General features: G+C 45.3%; 1 protein-coding gene across 3 annotated transcripts in view; it reads right to left on the bottom strand.

Moving 5' to 3' along the window:
* LOC139280214 (inner centromere protein A-like) overlaps positions 1-8387 on the bottom strand; it is a 42360-nt gene extending 33973 nt beyond the window's left edge. For 2 of the 3 annotated variants that reach the window (XM_070899817.1, XM_070899819.1), the window contains exons 1-4: positions 8309-8387; positions 5778-5933; positions 3659-3748; positions 693-1456 (exon numbers count right to left, since the gene is read on the bottom strand). In XM_070899817.1, coding sequence (XP_070755918.1) covers positions 693-1456; positions 3659-3748; positions 5778-5926 — 1003 coding nt within the window. In that variant the 5' untranslated portion in view covers positions 5927-5933; positions 8309-8387. The other variant, XM_070899818.1, reaches the window with a different exon arrangement.
* Positions 8388-26706: the final 18319 nt, after the last annotated feature.

Raw genomic sequence — 26706 nt, 5'->3', positions numbered from 1 at the left:
GTCTTTTGTGAACTGGGTTAGGCTGTTTTGGTGCTGTGGCAGAGGCAGAAACTTGACTGGCAATTTGAAAGGGGAGTGAGGGGCATGGATTAGGGAGGCAACAATTCATTCAAGGACTCGAGAGGTAGGAGGGGTTGGAGATGGGGCAGTAGTTTTTAAAGGACAGATTTTTTTTTTGAGAGGGTGAAGGGGTCGTGCTAATGGTTTAGAAAAGGAGGATCAGTACCCTGGAATGGATGGGAAAATGTATGGAGTCAGGCCTTAAACATCACCTGCAACAAAATGCAAGGCAGCCAATTCAAAGATTAAAAATTGTACAGACCAAGCCACAAATCCTCCAAAAAACTCATCACCTCATACCAAATAACTGCGAGGGGGGCATTGGACAGAAGGGCACCCTCCTCCCCATATTATGGTCAACCCCTCCCCTTTGCGCGATTTTGTGAGATCATGAGGAACATGACTAGTCTCTTGATCCAAAAGACGCAGGTCATTGCTTCTTCAGCCTGTGCACTGGAGAGAAAGGGCTAGCTGTAATAAGCTCTCTCTACGGGCTGCAGCATCTTTTCCCTGCCACAATGCAGATCGACCCTCAACACACATGGCTGAAATATGTACACATTTCTAAATATCATCTGCAGCTAGAATACAAGGTATAAATTTGTAAATGTTTCTTAGACAATTATACTCACGGCTGGAAGCAGAGGACTCCAGCACACTCTTCCTTCTAACGCTGGATTTACGCAATGATTTTCTCATGGATTCCCGTACGACGGCAGTCCGTTGAACATTCAATGAATATTTATTCACCAACCTAGCACAGTTGGAGCGGCGGCTGGCACGGGTATTGCGCGCTGATTTACGGATAGCTCGATGAACAGTCTGGTTTTCATCTTCAGAGCTGGCGTTCTCCCTAACAGCTGGTGCCCCCAGAACATTACTCAACTGCTGGCCAGCTAAACCAGACTCTCTATCCACTCCATTTCCTTTAGCAGCAACAGCCTCTGCTATTTTCATCTTGGTTGCGGCACGATTTGGGCTTCTGGGGATCACTGCAATGGCAGCAGGAGTCAATGTTTCCAAAAGCGAGCCACTTGAAGGAGGTGGTTTTGCCTCAAATGCCTTTTGAGACAATTTCACATCTTCAGAAATAAGCAGAGTTTGGGCTAAGTTGGCCACCTGACCTTTTTGGTGCAACTCCACACTCTTGCAGTCATTCAGTGACAATACAACCAATGGCACGCGACCATTAACCGGGACAATAGGGGACTCGCTGTTTTTTTCAGTTTCTAGATTGGCAGTCGCTACTGCACGTGCTGTTGATCGTGTCAGGCGTACAGGATGTGACGGCTCAACTATTTTATTGCAGCCACTGTTATCTTCCTCAAAGATCCTACTTTTGAGCTTTGCCTGCTGAATTGAAGAACGCCTTAAATTCTTTCTGCTGCGAGAAAACCTGGAGGGATAACATTTTTAAAATTGAAATCTCTCCAAATAACCAGCAGATTCGCTGTGAGGCACAACTCTCACGGGTAGCAAAATTGGCATCAGACAATTACAATCATAAACTACTGGAGAATGACAATTTATCAGGGTTCATCTCCATCAGGTGTAAATTTCTTTAAAGTGGGGTTAGGGACCTTCCTCTCATCCCCAAGTTTCTAAAGACACTGGTTCAGTTCCACAGGAGCTTGCAACTGCCATGTACTTACATAAGAACATAAGAACTCGGAGCAGGAGTCGGCCATACGGCCCCTCGAGCCTGCTCCACCATTTAATACGATCTTGGCTGATCCGATCATGGACTCAGGTCCACTTTCCTGCCCGCTCCCCATAACCCCTTATTCCCTTATCGGTTAAGAAACGGTCTATCTCTGTCTTAAATTTATTCAATGTCCCAACTTCCACAGCTCTCTGAGGCAGCGAATTCCACAGATCCACAACCCTCAGAGAAGAAATTGCTCCTCATCTCAGTTTTAAATGGGCAGCCCCTCATTCTAAGATTATGCCCCTTAGTTCTAATATCCCCCATCAGTGGAAACATCCTCTCTGCATCCACCTTGTCAAGGCCCCTCAATCTTAATACGTTTTGATAAGATCACCTCTCAATCTTCTGAATTCCAATGAGTAGAGGCCCAACCTATTCAACCTTTCCTCCCAAGTCAAGCCCTCATCTCCGGCACCAACCTAGTGAACCTTCTCTGAACTGCCATGTGACAGCATAAACAGTGGTGCTTGCAATTATTTTATCATGGAAATCATCAAATCCATCACCAAACATCCACACTTTGTAGTACAAGTCACTAGATAACTATCGGGAGCAGGAACCTAGACTGTTCCCCTCTTTCCCCAATCCCCCGATGGGCTCAGGAGCATTGAGACCAGTCCATTTCATCCATAATGCCACTTTGGTCGAACAATCTAAAGAGAGACTGTAAATCAAGTCAGAGACCAGCTGGTCTGTCAGGCTAAACAATAGGTTTCACTCAGTTGCACTGTTTTTTTTCGCCGTAATTCACCTGAAATCAGTAAAACCACACAAAAGATAGCAGAGTTTTAAGTGCAAATCAAGTTTTTGCAATCTTTTCCGATAGTTTAAAAGGCATTGCGCTAGAAGCTGGCTTGGCCCAAAAATCTGGCCACGCTCACGGATCAAATTAATCAGCAATGGGAGTTTCCACTAACTGCACTCATTAGCAGGCCTGCAAGAAGGCTCTAAAAATTAAGCTGGTTCTTTTAAGTGCAAGAACACCAATAGGGATGAATTAAAAGCTTTTGAATATCATTTTTTTAATTTACTAAGAAACTGACTGCTGCACACTAATAACTAGCAAATGGTACTGTATAGTTTTTTTTAAGTCATTTAAAATCAGTTTACACACAAGTGGTGGACTAGACACTGATTAAAATGTTTATTTTGTGATAAACCCATTACCACTCAAAGAGATGAATATTTTTTAAAGCAATTTAAAAAAAAAATTACGTTCTAAAAAGTCAATTGCACTGGTTCGTAGCAGATTTGCATATCGCCAAATGCACAGCGAGTTCGAGTGGGCCCCGAGAAAAAAAGACTTCTCAAAATGGGCCCAATTTTGGGCGCTACCTGCTGTCGTCGATTGTGTCCAAAGCAGAAACTCTACCCCCATGTTACTTGCCAACTAAGCCATCAATTAGAATCCAAAAATAGTTAGGAAGATAAGCATGAAACTTTTCTAACTAACACTTGGCTAAGAGGAGCATTTTGTTGAACTGGACAGGATCTTAAGTTTTCCCTTGTGTCATAGTACAGGGTATAATGAAACTGGACTTTCCCTCCCTCCCCATTTTTCTTATTTATTGGCATTTAATCTTTCAAGTACATTAATTATTATTGTAGTCGGAGAAACAACTTTATTTTTGTTTACACTATCATGCAGCCACTCAAGAGTTCACAATTTTAATAAACCATAAATTAAAAAAATTACAAACTAGTCCAACATCTAGCAGACTGCTCAGAGGCAGCACCAGATTATTCACGGGTGGTTCACAGCCTGAAAAAATACACCTTTCAAAAACACAACTGAGGGATTAGATCATATAAATCCAGCATTGAACTTGTTCAGGTGATAGATACAGTTGAAAGGCATCACACAGCATTAAACACCATTGAGAGCCTTACCTCTTATCCTGGGCCACAGATGGGCGTCTCCTATGCCGTTTTCTCTCTGAAGGTGTTTTTGGCATCAACTCAGGCTCTGCATTAAAATCGCTGAAAAACATTTTCAATTTGTATAGAAATAACTTGCTTAAGCATCGTGATAAAACTCACCCCGCTGCCCAATGCTCCAATTATGTTTTGCTAGATATCCCACTTGGGTTTACCATCCACTTCTGTAAGTGGACCTCGAGCTCCCCGTGATAGCAGTGTACTTTTAGCTGCTCTGTACTATAGCAAGGCCCAGAGAACCTTTGCAACTGCACTTTGACTTATTGGAATGTAGCATGTGATTGAATATACTTTGTTAGAGACTCAAATAAGCTGTCAGTTGGTTCTAGCCCAAGAACAAGTACTTACCACAAAACAGTAGACTTGCATTAATTTACAAACATTGCTATGCTTCACAATATATCAAAACAATAATGGTGCTTCTTTCCTATCTGTCTCAACATATATTGAACCTTAAAAAAAGAGGCGCACTTCTTGGAATCAAACTAGTCCAATTGCTCAACTTGTACGACTGACTGAATTCTGAAGTAAACTCAGCCACTGAAGTATAACTCCAAATCCTTTTATGGTGTATTGAAACAAAAGCCATCAATAAAAATAAACTGCTTTTCCTTAACAATATTAAATGGGTAGTCACTCTCTCAATTACACTGCATGTTATCAATTGAATGACATGGCTAGTTTCACTGATCGGAGCAAAAACACTTTGAATAGCGTATCAGACAAGCTGGTTGTCAAAAGTGAGTTATCAGAGACCTGATCCTGTCCCACCAGATATCCACACACTTCCCAGCAGGAGTCATGGAATAGGAGCGTGGAATCATCACAAACTCTGGCTGCTTTGTTCCTTCCCTAAACTAGAGCATCCCTTACTTAAAGGGTACCATTCTAAAGGTGGCATGGTGCATGAACAGAGAGACCTGGGAGTATACCTGCACAAATCATTGAAGGTGGCAGGACAGGTTGAGAAAGCAGGTAAAAAAAGCATATGGGATCCAAGGCTTCATAAATAAAGGCAGAGAGTACAAAAGCAAGGAAGTTATGATGAATCTTTATAAAACATTGGTTCGGCCTCAACTGGAGTATTTTGTCCAATTCTCGGCACCATACTTTAGGAAGGCTGTGAAGGCCTTAGAGAAGATGCAGAAAAGATTTACAATAACGGTACCAGGGATGAGAGACTTCAGTTATGTGGATAGACTCGAGAAGCTGGAGTTGTTATCCATAGAGCAGAGAAGGTTGAGAGCAGATTTGATAGAGGTGTTCAAAATTATGAGGGGTCTAGACAAAGTACATAGAGATAAACTGTTCCCATTGGCAGAAGGGTCAAGAACCAGAGGACACAAATTTAAGTTCACTGGCAGAAGAACAAAAGGTGACATTAGGAAAAACTTATGTAGCGAGTAGTTAGAATCTAGAATGCGCTGCCTGACAGGGTGGTGTAGACATATTCAATCGTGGCTTTCAAAAGAGAATTGGATAAGTATCTGAAGGAAAAAAATTTGCAAGGCTACGAGGAAAGTGGGACTAGCTCAAGAGCAACTTGCAGGGAGCCGACATGGGCTTGTCGGGCTGAATGGCCTCCTTCTGTGCTGTAACCATTCTAAGATTCTACTTACACTTCAGATTCAAGGATCGATGCTGCAGCAAAGCCATCTTAACCAGCCTCACCATTCGTGGAGCAATTTTCTATATTTGACTGCTACTAAACTGACTATATTCTGAGGGGGCTTGACAGGGTAGATACGGAGAGAATGTTTCCCCTCGTGGGGAATCTAGAACTAGGGGGCATAGTTTCAGAATTAGGGGTCGCCCATTTAAAGGGGAAATGAGGAGGAATTTCTTCTCTGAGGGTCGTGAATCTTTGGAATTCTCTACCCCAGAGAGCTGTGGAGGCTGGGTCATTGAATATATTTAAGATGGAGATAGACACATTTTTGAACATTAAGGGAGTCAAGGGTAGGGAAGTGGAGTTGAGGCCAACTTCTGCTCCTATTTCTTATGTTTGTATGTTCAATCAAGAAGTACAGTGGCTGCGATGAAGTTTGTAAGAACCCAGTACAATTCTTACCTGATAAACATCTTCTTGGCCTCCTCTTGGATTTCTTTCAGCCATACTGCATTTTCTTTGAAATCTTCAAGAACAGCATGGAGTTTCTCACCAAAATACTTCAGCATGTTATCAGTGTCAACCATTGCAATTGCTGTTCTAGAAGCCATGATGTCCCTGAATGACAGAGAAAGAAAACAGTTTTAAGAGCTGGCAAGAGTAGCCAAAATCAAGTGATTTAAATTACCCAGCTAAATTTCAAGTTGGAGTGCAAAACAAATTTTGTGCCAATATAAAGTGTGACAGTGTTTGAGGAAGAGAGAAACATCACATCATTCAAGAACCATTGGTCATTAACAATTGAATAATATCAGTGCTGAGTTAGCCAATCACAGCTGGGGAATAGTTAAAGCATAAGTTAGTGTCAACCTTGACTCAGTGGTGAACTCTTGTCTGAATCAATGGCCCATAATTTGCAGTCAGCAACAAAGCAAAGGCGTTCGCCGCAAAGTAAACATTCCGTAAAGATCTCACGATCTCCGCAGTGAGAAGTTTGGCTTTTCCAAAGTGCAAGTTAATGGGGAATCCCGAATGCGAGCCGCTCTGACATCAACAAGCTGTCGAAGCAGCCAATCAGAATGCAGGACTCTCAGACTGTCAACCAGGAAGTGAGTAAGTTCCTTTGATTCAATTTTTTTTTAAATATTAGAGAAAGCAAAACGAATATTGGGGCTGACATGGGGAAGGCAGTAAATCTGAATTTTTAAAAAAAATTTTTGAAAGTTTCTTAAACTAATATTTTAATAAATTAAATTGGAGACTCCACAAAATCAAAATTAGTTTTTCAGGGGCATAATGTTTGTTTAGCAATCAATGCACTTTTAAAACCCCGTTACACCTAATCCAAAAAGGGTCTAGCTTTTAATGAGGTATTTAACAGCTGTATTACTGTCAAAGAGCAAAGGTTTGTTAGTTTCCCCGGATAGAAACATAGAAAATAGGTGCAGGAGTAGGCCATTTGGCCTTTCGAGCCTGCACCACCATTCAATAAGATCATGGCTGATCATTCACCTCAGTACCCCTTTCTTGCTTTCTCAGATTTGGGGGGAGGATGGCACAGCACAGCCAATGTCAGAGCAGTGAATGACTGACCGCAACTTCAGGATTTACACATTAGGATGCACATGCGCTATATTCTGGAGTTGCGGTCAGTTTGAAAGGGGTGCTCGGTTATCACCCACCGCAAATGTCAGGCAGTAGTGAGGGAGCGCTGCATAAACTCAGGTGCTGTCTTTCAAATGAAGCATTAAACCAGGACCCCCATCTGTCCTCAGGATGGACAAAAAAAGGTCCAGTGATAAAGGAGCAACCCACACTACCAAAATAAAAAGATTCTGGTCATTATCTCATTGGTGTTTGAGGGACCTTTATAGACAAAACTTGGCTACCACATTTGCCGACATTACAGCAATGACTATGCTTTGTGGGGTTGTGAAGCAATTTGCGATGCCTTGAGCTGATGAATGAAATACATAGAAACATAGAAAATAGGTGCAGGAATAGGCCATTCGGCCCTTCGAGCCTGCACCACCATTCAATAAGATCATGGCTGATCATTCATCTCAGTACCCCTTTCCTGCTTTCTCTCCATACCCCTTGATCCCTTTAACCATAAGGGCCATATCTAACTCCCTCTTGAATATATCCAATGATATATACAAAATTATTTCTTCTCTAAAATTGCCTTGGCATCTGGAAATGAGTGGCGAAAGAAAACAGAGCAACCCAGAGTTGTGTTCCAGGAGTGCTGGAGATATCAGTGTGTGTGTGTGTGGAGAGCCACCACCACACAATTTGACTTGAGGATATTTCTGTAGTAAACACGATTTCAGCCGTCAGAAACTTAGAAAATAGGTGCAGGAGTAGGCCATTCAATAAGATCATGGCTGATCATTCCCTCAGTACCCCTTTCCGGGGGGGGGGGGGTGGGGGGAGGGAAAGAGTGTGGCTGTGGTCAGAAATTAGATTAAAAAAGGTGTTTGTGGTGATGTCTCACATGAAAAATTGAAGTTTACTGAAGCCGGTGACCAACACATCGAGTGTCACTGCGCCATGCAACGGCTCAAAAAACACACACAAAGGCTCAGGCCAAGGATTCTCACTCGGCGGCCCCTGGGGAGGGACTGACCCCTTCCCCCCCCCCCCCGGGAGGTGGGGGGGGGGGGGGGTGTGCCTCATCCCCCGGCAGGGCGGAAATTTAAAGCCCGGCGGCGCTCCCCAGATCTCCCGCTCGGCCTTATTCCCGCTCTGCCCGAATAAGGCTGAGCGAGAGACCTGGGGAGCGCCGCAGCACAGGCCGGGAAGGGAGAGGTTGAACGAACACCTGAGGCACAAAGCCTACGCCCCCCCGCCCCCGCAACCAGGGCCTACTGCCCAACACCCCCCGACCCCAAGGTAACAGCGTCCCCGCCCGGCCGCCAGTCTCACCACCCCCCGGGATCTTCCCTTGGCTTTTTCTTCACACACACCGAACGACAGCGGCCGCCGCTTACCGGAGGCGGCGAGACAACACAAACCGGACCGGCGCGCGCGAACTTCCAACTTTCAAACCCAGCGCCAGTTAAGACAGCCAGCCAATCGGGGACAGGCAACCCGCCCATACGCGCGCGGCCCCGCGCGCTGACGTAATCACGTCGCCCTCCCCCCGCCCCGCGCTCTCGGGCAGCAGCGGCAGGTCTCGGTATTGCATCCCTTTGTTCTTCCCTTTCATCCTCATGATCATAAAGCAGTCCCTTGGAATCCAAAAAGACTTGCTTCCACTCCCAAAGTGAGTTCTTTGATGGCTGATGTTATGTATTGTCCATGTACATTAAATGTATAGTTACAATGGTGCGCCACAAGGGGCACTGTGGTGGGAGACCCGAAAGTACCTGCGAGACAGAGTATAAAAGGCTGCCCACCACACCTGAGGGGCACTCTGGAGTTACACAATAAAGGACTAAGGTCACAGCAGTTACTACAACACCAGACTGTGTGGAGTCAGTGATTTGAGTATTACATACATCACAAATTGGCAACGAGGACACGGACGAGCTCTTCACGCAACCATGGCTACTTTGGGCACGCTAAAGGATTTCACAGAGGGTAATGACTGGAATGCCTTTACGGAAAGGCTCGAGTACTATTTTATAGCAAACGACCTGACAGGGGACACAAACACACTGATAGAGAAGCGTAAGGCGATATTGCTGTCCAGTTGTCGCGATGAGGTTTATCGTCTCGTCAGGGATTTGCTGGCACCCACGAGCGCCAAGGACAAGTCATATGAGCAGCTGACTGAACTCATTCGTAACCAACTGAAACCGAAGGAGAGCATCCTCACGGCCAAGCACAAATTCTACCACCACTGCAGACCTGAGAGCCAGGATGTCACAAAATATGCTGCAGACATCAGGAGACTTGCGGCGCCGTGCGATTTTGGCACACACCTTAATGAGGCGTTGCGAGACGTCTTTGTTATGGGGATTGGCCATGAGGGTCCCCTTCACAAGCTGCTATCTACTGAACCTACAGTCAGCCTGCAGTAAGCCATCAACATCAGCCGGGCATTTATGACCTCGACTTGCAGCACCAAGCAGATGATCCACACGGTCTCGAACCCAGCAGGTACTATTCACAGGATAGCGCCCGTCACGGACAAAACTGCAGAACGTGGCTCTGCCCAGGGCAGAGAGCACGGACCTCAGATTCCTGGAACTCAGAGTCCGCTAAGGGGGGCTAATCGAGTAGCACCATGCTGGCGCTGCGGAGGAAGCCATGGGGCTTACCGTTGCAGGTTTGCGGAGTATACATGCAATACCTGCCACACGAAAGGCCACCTTCAGCGTATGTGCAAAAGAAACACGACTCACCGTGTGGCCGAGGAGATGGCAGATGATCTGCTATCCAGCAAGGAGCATTGCGGTTTGGCTCGACGGGCTGCTCCAGCAGGCACCGTCGGCCCGCAGGCAGAGTCGGCCGTTCGCGGGACTTGCAGCGGGAGGAGCAGTGAATCGGCAGTTTCGGGAGCGGGACTCGCTCGGCGACGTTGCTCCGAGGAGCGGGGCTCGTCCAGGATCGGCTGCGGCAGTGAGGAGGTCGGCTCCGGAGGACGTGTGTGTGTGTGTGGCGGATCCTGGGCAAAAGGGTCAGCTGCGTGGGGTGCTCCGGAGGATGCGGGGGCCAGTGCATTGCGGCTCCCGGGTGCGTTCAGAGTGTGGCACCTCAGGCAGCAGCACAGCGAGTTCAAGATGACGGCGAGCTTCGTGGCAGCAGAGTTCTGCAGAGAGAGGCAGGCAGGCACCAGCAGAGCACCTAAAATGGCGGCGCCCAGTAGAAACCTCGTGGGGGAAAAACAAAATGGCGTCTTAAAAGGGAAATGTACCCGGGAGTCTTAAAGGGGCCTTACACCGTTAGCAGTCCCCACAAAGAGACTTTTGTAGGGGCAAGAGTAAGTCAAAATGATTACTGTGATTTGTATGATGACGTGATTTATGACAAGAGTTAATATTTTGATGCTAAAATGATTACTGTGATTAAAATGATTGTTATGATTGGTGAAAAGAGTTAATATCACACTACACAGTTAAAAGGGTTAATGGATCTGTGACTAACAGGACTAAAGAATTAATGCGATTTCTGATTTTATGTGATTTATGCAATTGTTCAGCGGCTGCAGACAAGCCGCAAAGGCAACTATTTTCTGAGAATAGAGGCAACACACTAGTTGCCATACCCTGTCTCAGCACAGCCCATTACCTCGGGCAAAAAGGGGCAGTATGCCGTCACCATACCTCACCCAGTGGAGCTGGGATTTAATAACTGTTCAGTGTACCTGCAACCTTTTGATATAACTCTTCAACGCATACAAATGTACTGTCCATGTGTACCTGCTTTCTACTGGAGGTTATGTTTGTGTACTTGTATCACCCATGTAAGGACTGCAAATACCACATGCTTGTACCAGATCGCAAGCATAATCTCTACATGGGTGGGGGGGGGGGAAGTGGATGGTCATGGACTCACACTCACAAATCAACCAGGACGAACAAGGCCGAGGTTACCGGCAATTTGCTTTTGGAACTGCGGGGGGAGGGGGGGAGTGTGATGTTCTGTATTGTCCATGTACATTAAATGTATAGTTACAATGGTGCGCCACAAGGGGCACTGTGGTGGGAGACCCGAAAGTACCTGCGAGACAGAGTATGAAAGGCTGCCCATCACATCTGAGGGGCACTCTGGAGTTACACAATAACGGACCAAGGTCACAGCAGTTACTACAACACCGACTGTGTGGAGTCAGTGATTTGAGTGCTACATACATCACAGCTGAACAGTCCGATAGGAGAGCCACAGACCCTGTTACGGATGGGACAGACATTCGTCGGGGGAAGGGGTCGGTGGGGCTGGTTTGCCGCGCGCTCCTTCCGCTGCCGACGCTTGACCTCTTCACGCTCTTTGCGTTGAGACTCAAAGAACTCAACGCCCTCCCGGATGCACTTATACTGACTGCACATGTTGACTGAATTCCACCGACCACTTGCAAGTGTCAGTAGGGGAACATTTAGGGGTAACATGGTCATAGTATCATCGTCATAGGCAGTCCCTCCGAATCAAGGAAAACACAGACAGAGAAAATAGATGCAGGAGCAGGCCATTCGGCCCTTCGAGCCTGCACCACCATTCAATAAGATCATGGCTGATCATGTAACCTCAGTACCCCATTCCTGCTTTCTCTCCATAACCCCTATAGAAACATTGCTTTCACTCTTAAAATGAGTTCTTTGATGGCTGAACAGTCCGATACGAGAGCCACAGACCCTGTTACATGTGGGACAGACATTCGTCGGGGGAAGGGGTCGGTGGGACTGGTTTGCCGCGCGCTCCTTCCGCTGCCGGCACTTGACCTCTTCACACTCTTTGCGTCGAGACTCAAAGAGCTCAACGCCCTCCCGGATGCATTTTCTCCACCTTGGGCAGTCTTCGGCCAGGGTCTCCCAGGTGTCCGTGGTGATGTTGCACTTTACCAGGGAAGCTTTGAGGGTGTCCTTATAACGTTTCCGCTGTCCTCCTTTGGCTCATTTACCAAGAAGGAGCTCCGCGTAGAGCAATTGCTTAGGGAGTCTCATATCTGGCATGCCCCCCCGACCCTTCCCCCTACCTAATGTTAATGGGCAGACTTTTCTGTGCTGTTATATACTGACTGCACATATTGACTGAATTCCATCGACCACTTGCAAGTGTCAGTAGGTGAACATTTAGTGGACAATGGTCATAGTCATCACCATCATAGGCAGTCCCTCGGAATCGAGGAAGACTTGCTTCCACTCTTAGCATGAGTCCTTAGGTGGCTGAACAGTCCAATACGAGAGCTATGTCGAAATCTCGACCTCCGATAAACGACTCAGACACCTTCAGCTCCGGCAGAAGTTTCTTTAATTTACTTGCTAGCAAGGGAAAAGTCACACTCAGTCAATGGCTAAGTGAACAACTCCGAAATGGTACAGTTTCACGAGATATTTATACAGTAAAACCCAAGTTATGGCCTCTCCTTGTGTATTGGCTCTGTCTCGCAGTCAGTGAATAGAGATAAAGAGTTAATTACTACATCCTTGTCCTGACATGGTTTCCAGATATTTCCTTTTGTCAGGGTTATTAGTTGGCCAGCCGGCCATTACTCGATGAGAGTGGTAATGAACTATTACCTGCCTTGCATTGTGTCAGGATGGTCCAGTTTCCTGGTCAGTTATCTTTTTGCATCAAATGGATGAGGTTTCTACAAGAGATAATGGCTGGTGGTTTGAGTACTTCGAAAAGGGTGGGGTGGAGTGGAACTGGTGTCGTATAGACAATAGGAGAGCACCATGGCGGGGTACTTGTCTCAGCAGGACTTGCCTCCTGGCTGTCTGGTGGCTATCAGCCATTTCAAGCCAGGTTTAGCTGTTTATGCAAACCGACTGCTTGTTGCAGAAATTTCTGGAAGGACCAGGACTCCATTTTGTTATATAATGCAAAGGGCACAAAAATACCGTGTGGTATCAGCTTAGATAAAAATACATTTCCACATTCCCCAATTTTGTCCTTCACAAGGACAACTTAATCCATTCTGTACAGTCTCTCTATTTCCATTTCCACACAAAAGCCTTCAGTAGTTGTTGCTATCATAACTCTAGCTGTGGTCTCGGTAGGTAACATGGTTTTTCCCACCCTGGCACAGCAACACTTAACCAAGACAAATAATAGATATAGGGCGAAGACTATCAGCAGGAATATGATCAAACCCTGTACCACAGATCTCCCTAGGGATCCCAACCATCCCGATGCCCAACCCCACAAGATGATATCATCCTGGCCAACTGTCTGTTTATACTCTATTACCTTTTTTCTAATGTATTCAGCTAGACTGCCGATTTCTTCTGATTTATCTGGGATATACGTACAGCATTTTCCACCTATTAATGCGCATGTCCCGCCTTCCTTGGCTAGGAGATAATCTAAGGCCATACGATTTTGGAGAACCACTGTTCAAATAGCTACCATTTCATCATTTACCCCTTCAATGGCTTGGGAAGTCGCGTTGGCTACTGATTCGACTTAAGTTAGCCAGTTCCCGTAACTGCCAATCGGTTGATGCTATTCCATAGGGTGGCACCATTACCGTGAATATTCCGTTTAGCCAATTCAAATCCCATTTAAATCTATGACTTCTATAGGCATCCCTTAGAGTCTTTATTGATCTGATAAAGGGTACCACATATCCAAAGTAACAGGACCCTGTCCAGTTGGCTGGTAACCATGGGTAGGCTTTATGGCCACAAATAAAGTAGGTGCAATTATAGGACGTCAGCTCCTGGTCCTTTCGCGCCATCCATACTCGAGTGGTCTCACATTCCCACCCTTCACCTGGGGCTTTGTTATGGACCATTGTCCAGCCAACAGTTGCTATCTTTCTCCCATCAGTGGGATTAGTTGTGGCTTGCCATTTAGTCATTTGGGAACACTTGCTGCGTCCCATTTCTGGTCCTTTAGTCTCATTACTCACTAGGCATATTATACCTTCAGGATTTCCTATTCTGGGAGTAATGCTTAGGAAGGGTGGCTGACAGTTATTATTATAATTGGGCTGGTACCATCCCTGGAAGGTTGTAAGTTTATACCCTGCTGACCTCCATTCTGTTTGCTCCTTCGTTTCTGACACCTTGGTTAGGTTTGTCCTATTTTGCACTATCAACCATTCTACCATTTCTGATTCGTTAAAGGGGACAGATCTCAGGGGAATACCCCCTTCGGAGTGGACAGGTACATGGGAACATATCCAACAACTTGACAAGTTTCTTTCTTGAGCATACTTATGACTCAGTGCCATAAATATGTTTACTTGCAGTTCCCTTCGGTGGCGTGTCTGTACCCCTGGTATAATCAATAATGCAAAGTAAAACCCTGTCAAGCCCAGCACCATCAGTCCCCATAGTCCATACAGTTCCTTATTCAGTCTTCCTTTTTCTGTTCCTCTGGTTCCTTCTTCCCTTCCTCCTGGTCGGGTGCCCTTTTGCAATGGGACGCATGGATCCATGTTGGTCTTTCCTTTACCTTGATTGCAGTATTAGTCGCCAGCAAGACCTGGTATGGTCCTTCAAATCTTGGCTGTAGACTGCTTTTTCTTTTAAAGATTGTGATGCAAACGAATTCCCCGGGCTCCAGATTATGATACTTCCCTTCCACTGGCTTGACTTGAGCTTCCTTTACCTGTGAATGAAAGCTGGAAATACATTTGGTTAGTGCAATACAATAATTCAACATATTTTCCTCCATTTTGTGGATGTCCATTTGTTTTGCAGTAAATGGTGCTGTAAAAGGTAGTCGTTGGGGACGTCCCATAACTATCTCATTAGGTGACAGGCCTGTTGTTCTGTTGGTTGCAGATCACATTACCATTAAAGCTAAGGGCAGCAGTTCTGTCCATTTCAGTCCAGTGTCATTGCATAATTTTGCCAGCTTATTTTTAAGCATTCCATTATATCTTTCAACAAGTCCAGCTGATTGTGGATGATAACTGCAATGAAAACGTTGATTAATCTGTAAAGCTTTACACATTTCTCTTATAACAGTTCCCGTGAAATGTGACCCGTTATCACTAGAAAGCTTAGCAGGGATTCCAAAGCGTGGTACGATTTCTTTTAACAAACATTTAGCAACAGTACTGGCATCGGCCTTTTTACATGGAAAGGCTTCAATCCATCTAGAGAACACATCTACAATAACTAATACATACTTGAATCCCATACACACAGGTAATTCAATAAAATCCATTTGTAAATGTACAAAAGGCCCCACTAGATTTGGGTGGGAGGCAGATTCTACTTTTTCCGTCTTACTCGGACTCATTGTCTGACAGGTAACACAATTTTCACAGATTTCAATTGCCGAAATACCTGGTGCATACCAAGTTGCCAAAATATAATCTGCCATCCCCCTTTGCCTGCATGTGTGAATGTATGAACACATCGGGCAATCCATGGAAGTAAGGATCTGGGTGCCACCACGCGGCCATTGTGGTGAACCCATATTCCTTCTGGATTTTTATAACATTAATCCTTCGTCCAGGTCACCACCTCCTCCGTATTGGCCTGTGTCTGAAAGGTCAGCACGTCATTAATAGTGGGTGACGGGTCTGAGTAATTATTTTTCCTCAGTGGGAACAATGGCACCTGCATCCCCCCTTTTGACAGAGCTGCTGACTTAGCTGCATTATCAGCTCTGGCGTTCTCAAGTGCCACCTCATTCGACTGGCCTGTATGTGCTTGGCATTTGATAATGGCAAGTTTCAAGGGGCATTGAATGGCTCGCAGGAGATTTTCCACTTGTTCTGCATTTTTGATAGTGGTTCCTGAAGAAGTCAGGTACCCGCGAATCTTCCAAATTTGTCCATAGTCATGTGCTACCCCAAAAGCATACCTGGAGTCAGTGTAGATATTAACTGTTTGTCCTTCAGCCAGAATACAGGCTCGAGTTAACGCAAACAATTCGACTTGTTGGGCTGAAAAGAAGTCTGGAAGAGGGGCTGTTTTGACAACATTAAACTGGGTTACAATTGCATAAGCCACTCTAGGTTGGCCCCTATCATTCCGTAAGGCTGATCCGTCAACATAGTACACTAGATCAGGGTTACACATTGATACATCTGTTAAATTGATACGTGGTTTAGTCACTAATTCGGTTACCATTTCACATGAATGGGGTTCGCCGTCTTCTTCCGTGGGGAGTAGAGTGACTGGATTTAAGGTAGTACATCTTTTGATGATAAGGTTCGGATTTGATAACAGTTCGACTTCATATTTAGTGGTTCTTGCAGAAGTTAGGTGTTGGGTGGCACATTTAGTAAGTAAAATCTCGACAGAGTGTGGGATATATAAAACGGTTTGATGACTTAGAGTTATTGTCTGAGCCTGTTGTACAGCGTAATAAGCTGCTGCCAATGAAGGAAGACATTCTGGTAGTCCGCGTGCCACTGGGTCTAGTTGGGCACTGAAATACGCTATCAGTCGCTGCCTGTCCCCATGTAACTGAGTCAAAACAGATTGTGCAGAACCCGACTTGTGATGCACAAATAAATTGAATAGCTTAGTGTAATCTGGTAATCCCAAGGCTGGTGCTGAAGTGAGAGACTGCTTAAGATTCTGGAAAGCATTCCGGGATACTTCATTCCAAATCCTTCTTTAAGCATTGTGAGAATATAGTAGATTCATTCCCAGCTCGTAGGTCTTGGACAAACCTCCATTTGTCACTATTGGGCTTCTGAACCGGAAGAATCGGTGTGTTACACGGACTTCTCATTTATGCTTATAGTGATTCACAGATCACAGAATGTAAAGTATTTGTTTTATAATTTTATTAAAAGGCTTCCAAACCCAAGATTTTTCCAATACACCCAAAATGTTGATAAGGAGATCACCTGAAATATCTCAAAATCCCAATTCAAATATTGTACTGCCACTCTTTATCTAAAAAACAAATCCTCTTACTGAGCTAGAAGCTTTCGCGTCAAGATTTTACACCAAGGACAATGAGAGTGTACTCCCCCAGCCTGCAGCCTCGAGACCCACAAAGGCTTTTTTTTTTAAGGCATTACAACTTCCCTTCCCCGTTCTTTATCTTACTCCTAGACTAAATTTATGTCTTTCCCAATGTCTTACCAATGTAATCAATGATTGCTTGTCTTCTTTCGACAAGTAAGTGAGCGTGTCAAATAAATTCTCTTTTTTTTTTAAACCGGGACCATGTCTCAACAAACCTACCCTTTGTGCATTTCCTAGCTCCGTAACTTCTCATCCAAATAAATCCACATCTGCGTTTCTAACTTAAAATGTTTTAAACTTCCCACATACAGGACAACACTATGAAGGGTTAAAAAAACTTCACTCTGTTTGAAAAAGTGGGTGGAGCTAAAACAAACAGGCAGTTCCACAACCTTTCCAAACAGGTTTCCAGACACATGAAAAAAACACACAGAAGCACTCTCATTCAAAGACAGACATTCACAAAAATCTCTCTTTATTCAATAAGGCTTTTTTTTTTTGGCCAGCTTTATTTTTTTTTTAATCCATAAGTCACTATCAAGTTCTCTTTTTTTTTCATATTGATTTACTTCCTCTGTTAATTTTACATGAGCTTGAAGAATCGGAACCCAGGCCTTTTCTATTACTTTCCTCTTTTTTTTTTACCTCTTCTACCTGGATCTCTGTTTATAAGATACTCCTCTAGACATGTTGTTCTCTCTAAATTAAATGAACCATCCGGTGGAAATGGCCTGTTTTCACCCATTTTTTTTTGGTGATCAAGTGAAGACTGACCACAATTCTGGAGCATAAAATAGCCTTTTGTGGTGTTTTAACTTGCTCCGGCACCCATTTGGGATGATTAAGATTTTCCACAGTTTCTGATCTCACAATCCTTTCGGCCAACCGAGTTCTCTACGCCCACTTCTCCTGGCCGTTACGTGGCCTGAAAAGGCTCTTAATTTGGGCTCAGTCTGGGTGTGTGAGAGATGTTGGCACGAACCAACCATAGTTGATCAATCAGTCACTGTTTCTTCTCTTAATCAATCCTTGTTTTTCCAAATCACAATTTTTCCCTCGTGACTCTTCCCGTTTCTCTCATTGCAATGTCGCACAAAGGTATTGCACACAACAGTATAACAAGGACAACTAGGACAAACAACATTCACGCGAGTATACAAATCATAACCTTAAACTCTATCTAAACAAATAATCAATTCTCAGTCTGCGTTGTACGCCACTACAGACCGAGTCCTTAACTTATCCTAATGAAACTTATAAAACTTATGGTCCCATTACCTTAACTCTTATCACATAAGAACCTTCGATCGATTAGTGCTTTTTTTCCCTAATCTTATCACATAAGAACCTTTTTTTTTCTAATCTTATCACATAAGAACCTTCGATCGACTAGCGCTGTTTTTACCTTACCTCCTGAAACCTTCCCTGGGCTGTTTTAAGATATTTCCAGAACCAGATCTCTTCTGCTTGCGAGCTGAGAAAGAAATTATCATAAAAAATAACTTTAGCTTTTAAATGTCGAGTCTCGTAGATTGCAGTACCTCCCCTGTGGACAACAGATTACATATGCGATTCAACAGTGAAGAAACCTCTTGTGAGCAAAAGGCTCACCTTGTTTTGGCCACTGAAGCCTTTCACTGGAGAGGCACTATGCCTGTATCTGTTTTACTCACAGGGCAGAGAGTATGCATCTCGGTGGAACCTCGAAGAAGTAACTGTCGAAATCTCGACCTCCGATAAACGACTCAGACACCTTCAGCTCCGGCAGAAGTTTCTTTAATTTACTTGCTAGCAAGGGAAAAGTCACACTCAGTCAATGGCTAAGTGAACACCTCTGAAATGGTACAGTTTCACGAGATATTTATACAGTAAAACCCAAGTTATGGCCTCTCCCTGTGTATTGGCTCTGTCTCGCAGTCAGTGAATACAGATAAAGAGTTAATTACTACATCCTTGACCTGACATGGTTTCCAGATATTTCCTTTTGTCAGGGTTATTAGTTGGCCAGCTGGCCATTACTCGATGAGAGTGTGGTAATGAGCTATTACCTGCCTTGCATTGTGTCAGGATGGTCCAGTTTCCTGGTCAGTTATCTTTTTGCATCAAATGGATGAGGTCTCTACAAGAGATAATGGCTGGTGGTTTGAGTACTTCGAAAAGGGTGGGGTGGAGTGGAACTGGTGTCGTATAGACAATAGGAGAGACCATGGGCGGGGTACTTGTCTCAGCAGGACTTGCCTCCTAGCTGTCTGGTGGCTATCAGCCATTTCAAGCCAGGTTTAGCTGTTTATGCAAGCCGACTGCTTGTTGCCGAAATTTCTGGAAGGACCAGGACTCCATTTTGTTATATAATGCAAAGGGCACAAAAATACCGTGTGGTATCAGCTTAGATAAAAATACATTTCCACAGCCACTGTCACAGGTGGGACAGATAGTCATTGTGGGAAAGAGTGGTGTTATGTCTGTAATGTACTTATGAATGATTCCATGAGGCAATGTGTTGTACTCAAATTGTAGTGTCCTTGGTCCTTTATTCGTAACTCCAGAGTGAGGCAGCTGCATTGTGGCTACCCTTTTATACAGCCCCTGCCACTAGGGCAGGAAACCCCAGTCTCCACCACTTGCACTCTCTAGTGGTGCCAGCATAGTATATACACAGTGTAAACCTTATTGATAGTACATCAGGTAAACAAGTCTCCATCTTATGCAACTATACAGTGACTACACAGAGAGTATATCTATAGTCTTCATATATAACAGATGGGACAGACAGTCATTGAAGGAAAGGGTGGATGGGACAGGTTTGCCGCACGCTCCTTCCGCTGCCTGCGCTTGTTTTCTGCATGCTCTCGGTGATGAGACTCGAGGTGCTCAGCGCCCTCCTGGATGCACTTCCTCCACTTCGGGCGGTCTTTGGCCAGGGACTCCCAGGTGTCAGTGGGGATGTTGCACTTTATCAAGGAGGCTTTGAGGGTGTCCTTGTAACGATTCCTGTGCCCACCTTCGGCTCGCTTCCTGTGAAGGAGTTCCGAGTAGAGCGCTTGCTTTGGGAGTCTCGTGTCGGGTATGCGAACAATTTGGCCTGCCCAGCGGAGCTGATCAAGTGTGATCAGTGCTTCAATGCTGGGGATGTAGGCCTGGTTGAGGACACTAAGGTTGGTGCATCTTTCCTCCCAGAGGATTTGCAGGATCTTGCGGAGACATTGTTGCTGTCCGGACTGGCGTCAAATAAGGCTGCTTCATCGCCCCAACCCTCTTTTCAATCTTCCCCGCTGACATGCTCCACCTCACAGTCAACAAGCTCCCCACTGGAGTGAAACTAAACTACAAAATCAGTGGGAAGCTGTTCAACCTTCACCATCTCCACGCCAGATCCAAGACCACCCCAACCTCTGTCGTCGAGCTACAGTATGCGGATGACGCCTGCGTCTGCGCACATTCAGAGGCTGAACTCCAAGTCATAGCAAACATATTTACTGAGGCATATAAAAGCATAGGCCTTTCTCTCAACATCTGTAAGACAAAGGTCTTACACCAGCCTGTCCTCGCCACACAGCACTGCCCCTCAGTCATCAAGATCCATGGTGCAGCCCTGGACAACGTGGACCATTTCCCATACCTCGGGAGCCTCTTATCAACAAGAGCATACATTGACGACGAAATTCAACATTGCCTCCAGTGCGCCAGTGCAGCTTTCGGCCGCCTGAGGAAAAGAGTGTTTGAAGACCAGGCCCTCAAAACTGCCACCAAGCTCATGGTCTACAAGGCCCGCCCTCCTGTATGGCTCAGAGACATGGACCATGTACAGTAGGTGAACATTTAGGGAACAATGGTCATAGTATAAGCTTTAGACCAGCTATGGAAAAGGACAGGGAGCAATCTAGAGTAAAAATGTTTAACTGGGCCTGGGAAGGCCAATTTCAAGTGGGATGAGAATGGATCTGGCCCGGGTAAACTGGAATCAAAGATTAGCAGGCAAAATTGTCCTGGAACAATGGGCTGCCTTTAAAGAGGAAATAATTTGGGTTCAGTCGAGATAAACTCCCAAGACAGGGAAGGAAGGGCAACTGTAGTCAGAGCTCCCTGGATGACAAAACAGATAAGAGAATATGGTGAAGCAGAAAAATAATGCATATGATCAATGTCAGGTTGAGAATACAACTGAGAATCAGGTTATAAAGAGAAAAGTCAGAGAAGTGAAAAAGAAAATGAGGGACAAAGAGAGGGTATGAGATTAGAATGGCAGCCAACATAAATCCAAAAGTCTTCTATAGGCATATAAATAGTAAACGGGCAGTACGAGGGGGGTTGGGGCCGATTAGGGACCAAAAAGGAGACCTACACATGGAGGCAGAGGGTATGGCTGACAGTGAAGACAAACATAGGTCCCTTGCAGTCAGATTCAGGTGAATTTATAATGGGGAACAAAGAAATGGCGGACCAGTTGATTGGAAAGCAGCTAATGTAACGCCTCTGCTTAAAAAAGGGGGCAGACAAAAGGCAGGTAACTATAGGCCGGTTAGTTTAACATCTGTAGTGGGGAAAATGCTTGAAGCTATCATTAAGGCAGAAATAGCAGGACATCGAGATAGGAATAGTGCAATCAAGCAGACGCAACATGGATTCATGAAGGGGAAATCATGTTTAACTAATTTACTGGAATTCTTTGAGGATATATTGAGCATGGTGGATAGAGGTGTACCGATGGATGTGGTGTATTTAGATTTCCAAAAGGCATTCGATAAGGTGCCACACAAAAGGTTACTGCAGAAGATAAAGGTACGCGGAGTCAGAGGAAATGTATTAGCATGGATAGAGAATTGGCTGGCTAACAAAAAGCAGAGAGTCGGGATAAATGGGCCCTTTTCAGGTTGGAAATCGGTGGTCAGTGGTGTGCCACAGGGATCGGTGCTGGGACCACAACTGTTTACAATATACATAGATGACCTGGAAGAGGGGACAGAGTGTAGTGCAACAAAATTTACAGATGACACAAAGATTAGTGGGAAAGTGGGTTGTGTAGAGGACATAGAGAGGCTGCAAAGAGATTTAGATAGGTTAAGCGAATGGGCGAAGGTTTGGCAGATGGAATACAATGTTGGAAAATGTGAGGTCATCCAGCTTGGAAAAAAAAACAGTAAAAGGGAATATTATTTGAATGAAGAGAAATTACAACATGCTGCGGTGCAGAGGGACCTGGGGGTCCTTGTGTATGAATCCCAAAAAGTTAGTTTGCAGGTGCAGCAGATAATCAGGAAGGCGAATGGAATGTTGGCCTTCATTGAGAGAGGGATGGAATACAAAAGCAGAGAGGTCCTGCTGCAACTGTATAGGGTATTGGTGAGGCCGCACCTGGAGTACTGCGTGCAGTTTTGGTCACCTTACTTAAGGAAGGAAAAAACTAGCTTTGGAGGGGGTACAGAGACGATTCACTAGGCTGATTCCGGAGATGAGGGGGTTACCTTATGATGATAGATTGAGTAGACTGGGTCTTTACTCGTTGGAGTTCAGAAGGATGAGGGATGATCTTCTAGAAACATTTAAAATCATGAAAGGGACAGACAGGATAGAGGCAGAGAGGTTGTTTCCACTGGTGGGGGAGACTAGAACTAGGGGGCACAGCTTCAAAATACGGGGGAGCAATTTAAAACCGAGTTGAGAAAGAATTTCTTCTCCCAGAGGGTTGTGAATCTGTGGAATTCTCTGCCCAAGGAAGCAGTTGAGGCTAGCTCATTGAATGTATTCAAGTCACAGATAGATTTTTAACCAATAAGGGAATTAAAGGTTACGGGGAGAGGGCGGGTAAGTGGAGCTGAGTCCACGGCCAGATCAGCTATGATCTTGTTGAATGGCGGAGCAGGCTTGAGGGACTAGATGGCCTACTCCTGTTCCTAATTCTTATGTTCTTATGTGAATACTTTGGTTCTGTCTTCACGAAGGAAGACACAAATAACCTTCCGGAAATACTAGGGGACTGAGGGTCTAGTGAGGAGGAACTGAAGGAAATCCTTATCAGGCGGGAAATTGTGTTAGGGAAATTGATGGGATTGAAGGCCGATAAATCCCCGGGGCCTGATTGTCTGCATCCCAGAGTACTTAAGGAAGTGGCCCTAGAAATAGTGGATGCATTGGTGATCATTTTCCAACAGTCAATCGACTCTGAATTAATTCCTATGGACTGGAGGGTAGCTAATGTAACACCACTTTTTAAGAAAGGAGGGAGAGAAAAAACGGGTAATTATAGACCGGTTAGCCTGACATCAAAGTGGGGAAAATGTTGGAATTATTAAAGATGAAATAGCAGCGCATTTGGAAAGCAGTGACAGGATCAGTCCAAGTCAGCATGGATTTATGAAAGGGAAATCATGCTTGACAAATCTTCTGGAATTTTATGAGGATGTAACTAGTAGAGTGGACACGGAAGAACCAGTGGATGTGGTGTATTTGGACTTTCAAAAGGCTTTTGACAAGGTCTCACAAAAGAGATTGGTGTGCAAAATCAAAGCACATGGTATTGGGGGTAATGTACAGACGTGGATAGAGAACTGGTTGGCAGACAGGAAGCAGAGAGTCGGAATAAACGGGTCCTTTTCAGAATGGCAGGCAGTGACTAGTGGGGTGCCGCAGGGCTCAGTGCTGGGACCCCAGCTATTTACAATATACATTAATGATTTAGATGAAGGAAATGAGTATAATATCTCCAAGTTTGCAGATGACATTAAGCTGGGTGGCGGTGTGAGCTGTGAGGAGGATGCTAAGAGGCTGCAGGGTGACTTGGACAGGTTAGGTGAGTGGGCAAACGCATGGCAGATGCAGTATAATGTGGATAAATGTGAGGTTATCCACTTTGGGGGCAAAAACACAAAGGCAAAATATTATCTGAATGGCGGCAGATTAGGAAAAGGGGAAGGTGCAACGAGACCTGGGTGTCATGGTTCATCAGTCATTCCAAGTTGGCATGCAGGTGCAGCAGGCGGTGAAGAAAGCAAATGGTATGTTGGCCTTCCTAGCTAGGGGTTTTGAATACAGGAGCAGGGAGGTCTTACTGCAGTTGTACAGGGCCTTAGCGAGGCCTCACCGGAATGTTGTGTTCAGTTTTGGTCTCCTAATCTGAGGAAGGATGTTCTTGTTATTGAGGGAGTGCAGCGAAGGTTCACCAGACTGATTCTCGGGATGGCAGGACTGACAGATGAGGAGAGACTGGATCGACTGGGCCTGTATTCACTGGAGTTCAGAAGGATGAGAGGGGATCTCATAGAAACATATAAAATTCTGACGGGACTGGACAGGTTAGATGCAGGAAGAATGTTCCCGATGTTGGGGAAGTCCAGAACCAGGAGACATAGTCTAAGGATAAGGGGTAAGCCATTTAGGACTGAGATAAGGAGAAACCTCTTCACTCAGAGAGTGGTTAACCTATGGAATTCCCTACCGCAGAGAGTTGTTGATGCCAGTTCATTGGATATATTCAAGAGCGAGTTAGATGTGGCCCTTACGGCTAAAGGGAGAGAAAGCAGGAAAGCGGTACTAAGGTGAATGATTAGCCATGATCTTATTGAATTGTGGTGCAGGCTCGAAGGGCCGAATGGCCTGCTCCTGCACCTATTTTCTATGTTTATATGTACTAAATGAGTACTTTGCATCAGTCTTCACCAAGGAAGAGGATGCTGCCAGACATAGAATCAGAGAAATTTACAGCACGGAAGGAGGCCATTTCGGACCATCATGTCCGTGCCGGCCGACCAAGAGCTATCCAGCCTAATCCCACTTTCCAGCTCTTGGTGCGTAGCCCTGTAGGTTACGGCTCTTTAAATGCACATCAAAGTATTTTGTAAATATGGTGAGGGTTTCTGCCTCTACCACCCTTTCAGGCAGTGAGTTCCAGACCCCCACCACCCTCTGGATGAAGAAATTTCCCCTCATATCTCCTCTAAACCTCACCGCAACTACTTCACATAGTGAAGGAGGAGGTAGTGGAGACACTTGATCGGATAAAAATTGATAAAGAGGTATTAGAAAGGCTGGCTGTACTTAAAGTCGATAAATTACCAGGAGCGGATGGGATGCATCCTCGGATGCTGAGGAAATCATGGCGGTAATGAGAATATTCAACTTTCACCCCTTCCTGTCCTCTTCATGTTAATGGATGGCTACTGGGTTACAAAACTTACCCCCAGCTCCCATATATAATGATTCCACTAAGAATGGCCCGAATAACAGCAGAGGAGCCTGACAATGAGGCAAATGCCTCTGGAAAGGTGATCATTGAGAGAACTATCGGAGTCTTAACAGCATATTTTCATTGGGTACACATTTTAACGGTTAGTTCTTCCCCAGGAGGTCAAAACTGGAACACCTTCCTCAGTCATTCCTCCCAGCTACAACAACAACTTGTATTTATATGGCGCCTTTAATGTAGTGAAACGTCCCATGGTGCTTCACAGGAGTATTATGAGATTTAAAAAATTTGTCACTGAGCCGCATAAGGAGAAATTAGGGCAGGGAAGAGGTAAGTTTTAAGGAGTGTCTTGAAGATGGAAAGAGAGGCAGAGAGGTTTAGGCAGGGAATTCGAGAGCTTAGGGCCCAGGCAGCTGAAGGCACAGTCACCAATGGTTGAGCGATCATAATCAGGGATCCTCAAGAGGGCAGAATTAGAGGAGTGCAGATATCCCGGGCGGGGGGCGGGGGGGGGGGGTTGTAGGGCTGGAGGAGATTACAGAGATAGGGAGCAGCCAGGCTATGCAGGGATTTGAAAACAAGGATGAGAATTTTGAAATCGAGAGTGTGTTTAACCGGAAGCCAATGTAGGTCAGCGAGCATAGGGGTGATGGGGGTGCGAGTCAGGACACGGGCAGACGAGTTTTGGATCACCTCCAGTTTACGTAGGGTAGAATGTGGAAAGCCAGCCAGGAGTGTGTTGGAATAGTTAAGTTTAGAGATAATAAAGGCATGGATGATAGCTTCAGCAATGGATGAGCTGAGGCAAGGGCGGAGACGGGCAATGTTATGGAGGTGGAAATAGGCGGCCTTAGTTAGGCTGCAGATATGTGGTCGAAAGCTCATTTCAGGGTCAAATACGACACCAAGATTGCAAACAGTCTGGTTTAGCCTCAGACAGAAGTTGGGGAGAGAGATGGAGTCATTGGCTGGGGAATGGAGTTTGTGGCAGGGACCTAAAACAATGGCTTCGGTCTTCCCAATATCCAATTGGAGAAAATTTCTGCTTATCCAGAACTAGATGTCGGACAAGCAGTCTGACAATTTAGAGACTGTGGAGGGGTCGAGAGAAGTGGTGGAGAGGTAGAGCTGGGTGTTTTCAGCGTACATGTGGAAACTGACGCTGTGTTTTCGGATGATGTCGCCAAGGGGCAACACCAGAGGGCGGGAAGAGAAGCCATTGCAGGTGATTCTCTGGCTACGATTAGATAGATAAGAATGGAACCAGGCGAGTGCAATCCCACCCAGCTGGACGACGGTGGAGAGGCGTTGGAGAAGGATGGAGTGGTCCAACCGTGTCAAAGGCTGAAGACAAGTCAAGAAGGACCATGAGGGTTAGTTTACCTTCGTCCCAGTCACAAAGGATATCATTTGTGACTTTGATGAGAGCTGTTTCGGTACTGTGGCAGGTGCGGAAACCCGGAATGGTTCAAACATGGAATTGCGGGAAAGCTGGGCACGAATTTGGGAGGTGACAACATGTTCAAGTACAATCTGCAGGCATTCAAAATATAATCTCAGCATCTTCTATTAACTTCTTCCTGACTTACCTCCTCTTCTCATTCTTTGCTACCTTGATGGTGTCTTGCACGATGATGCAGGTTTTCTCAATAATTAA

Source organism: Pristiophorus japonicus, chromosome 14 (genome assembly GCF_044704955.1).
Source record: "Pristiophorus japonicus isolate sPriJap1 chromosome 14, sPriJap1.hap1, whole genome shotgun sequence".
Classification (NCBI taxonomy): Eukaryota; Metazoa; Chordata; class Chondrichthyes; family Pristiophoridae; genus Pristiophorus; species Pristiophorus japonicus.
This window is presented reverse-complemented; position numbering and strand designations above follow the sequence as displayed.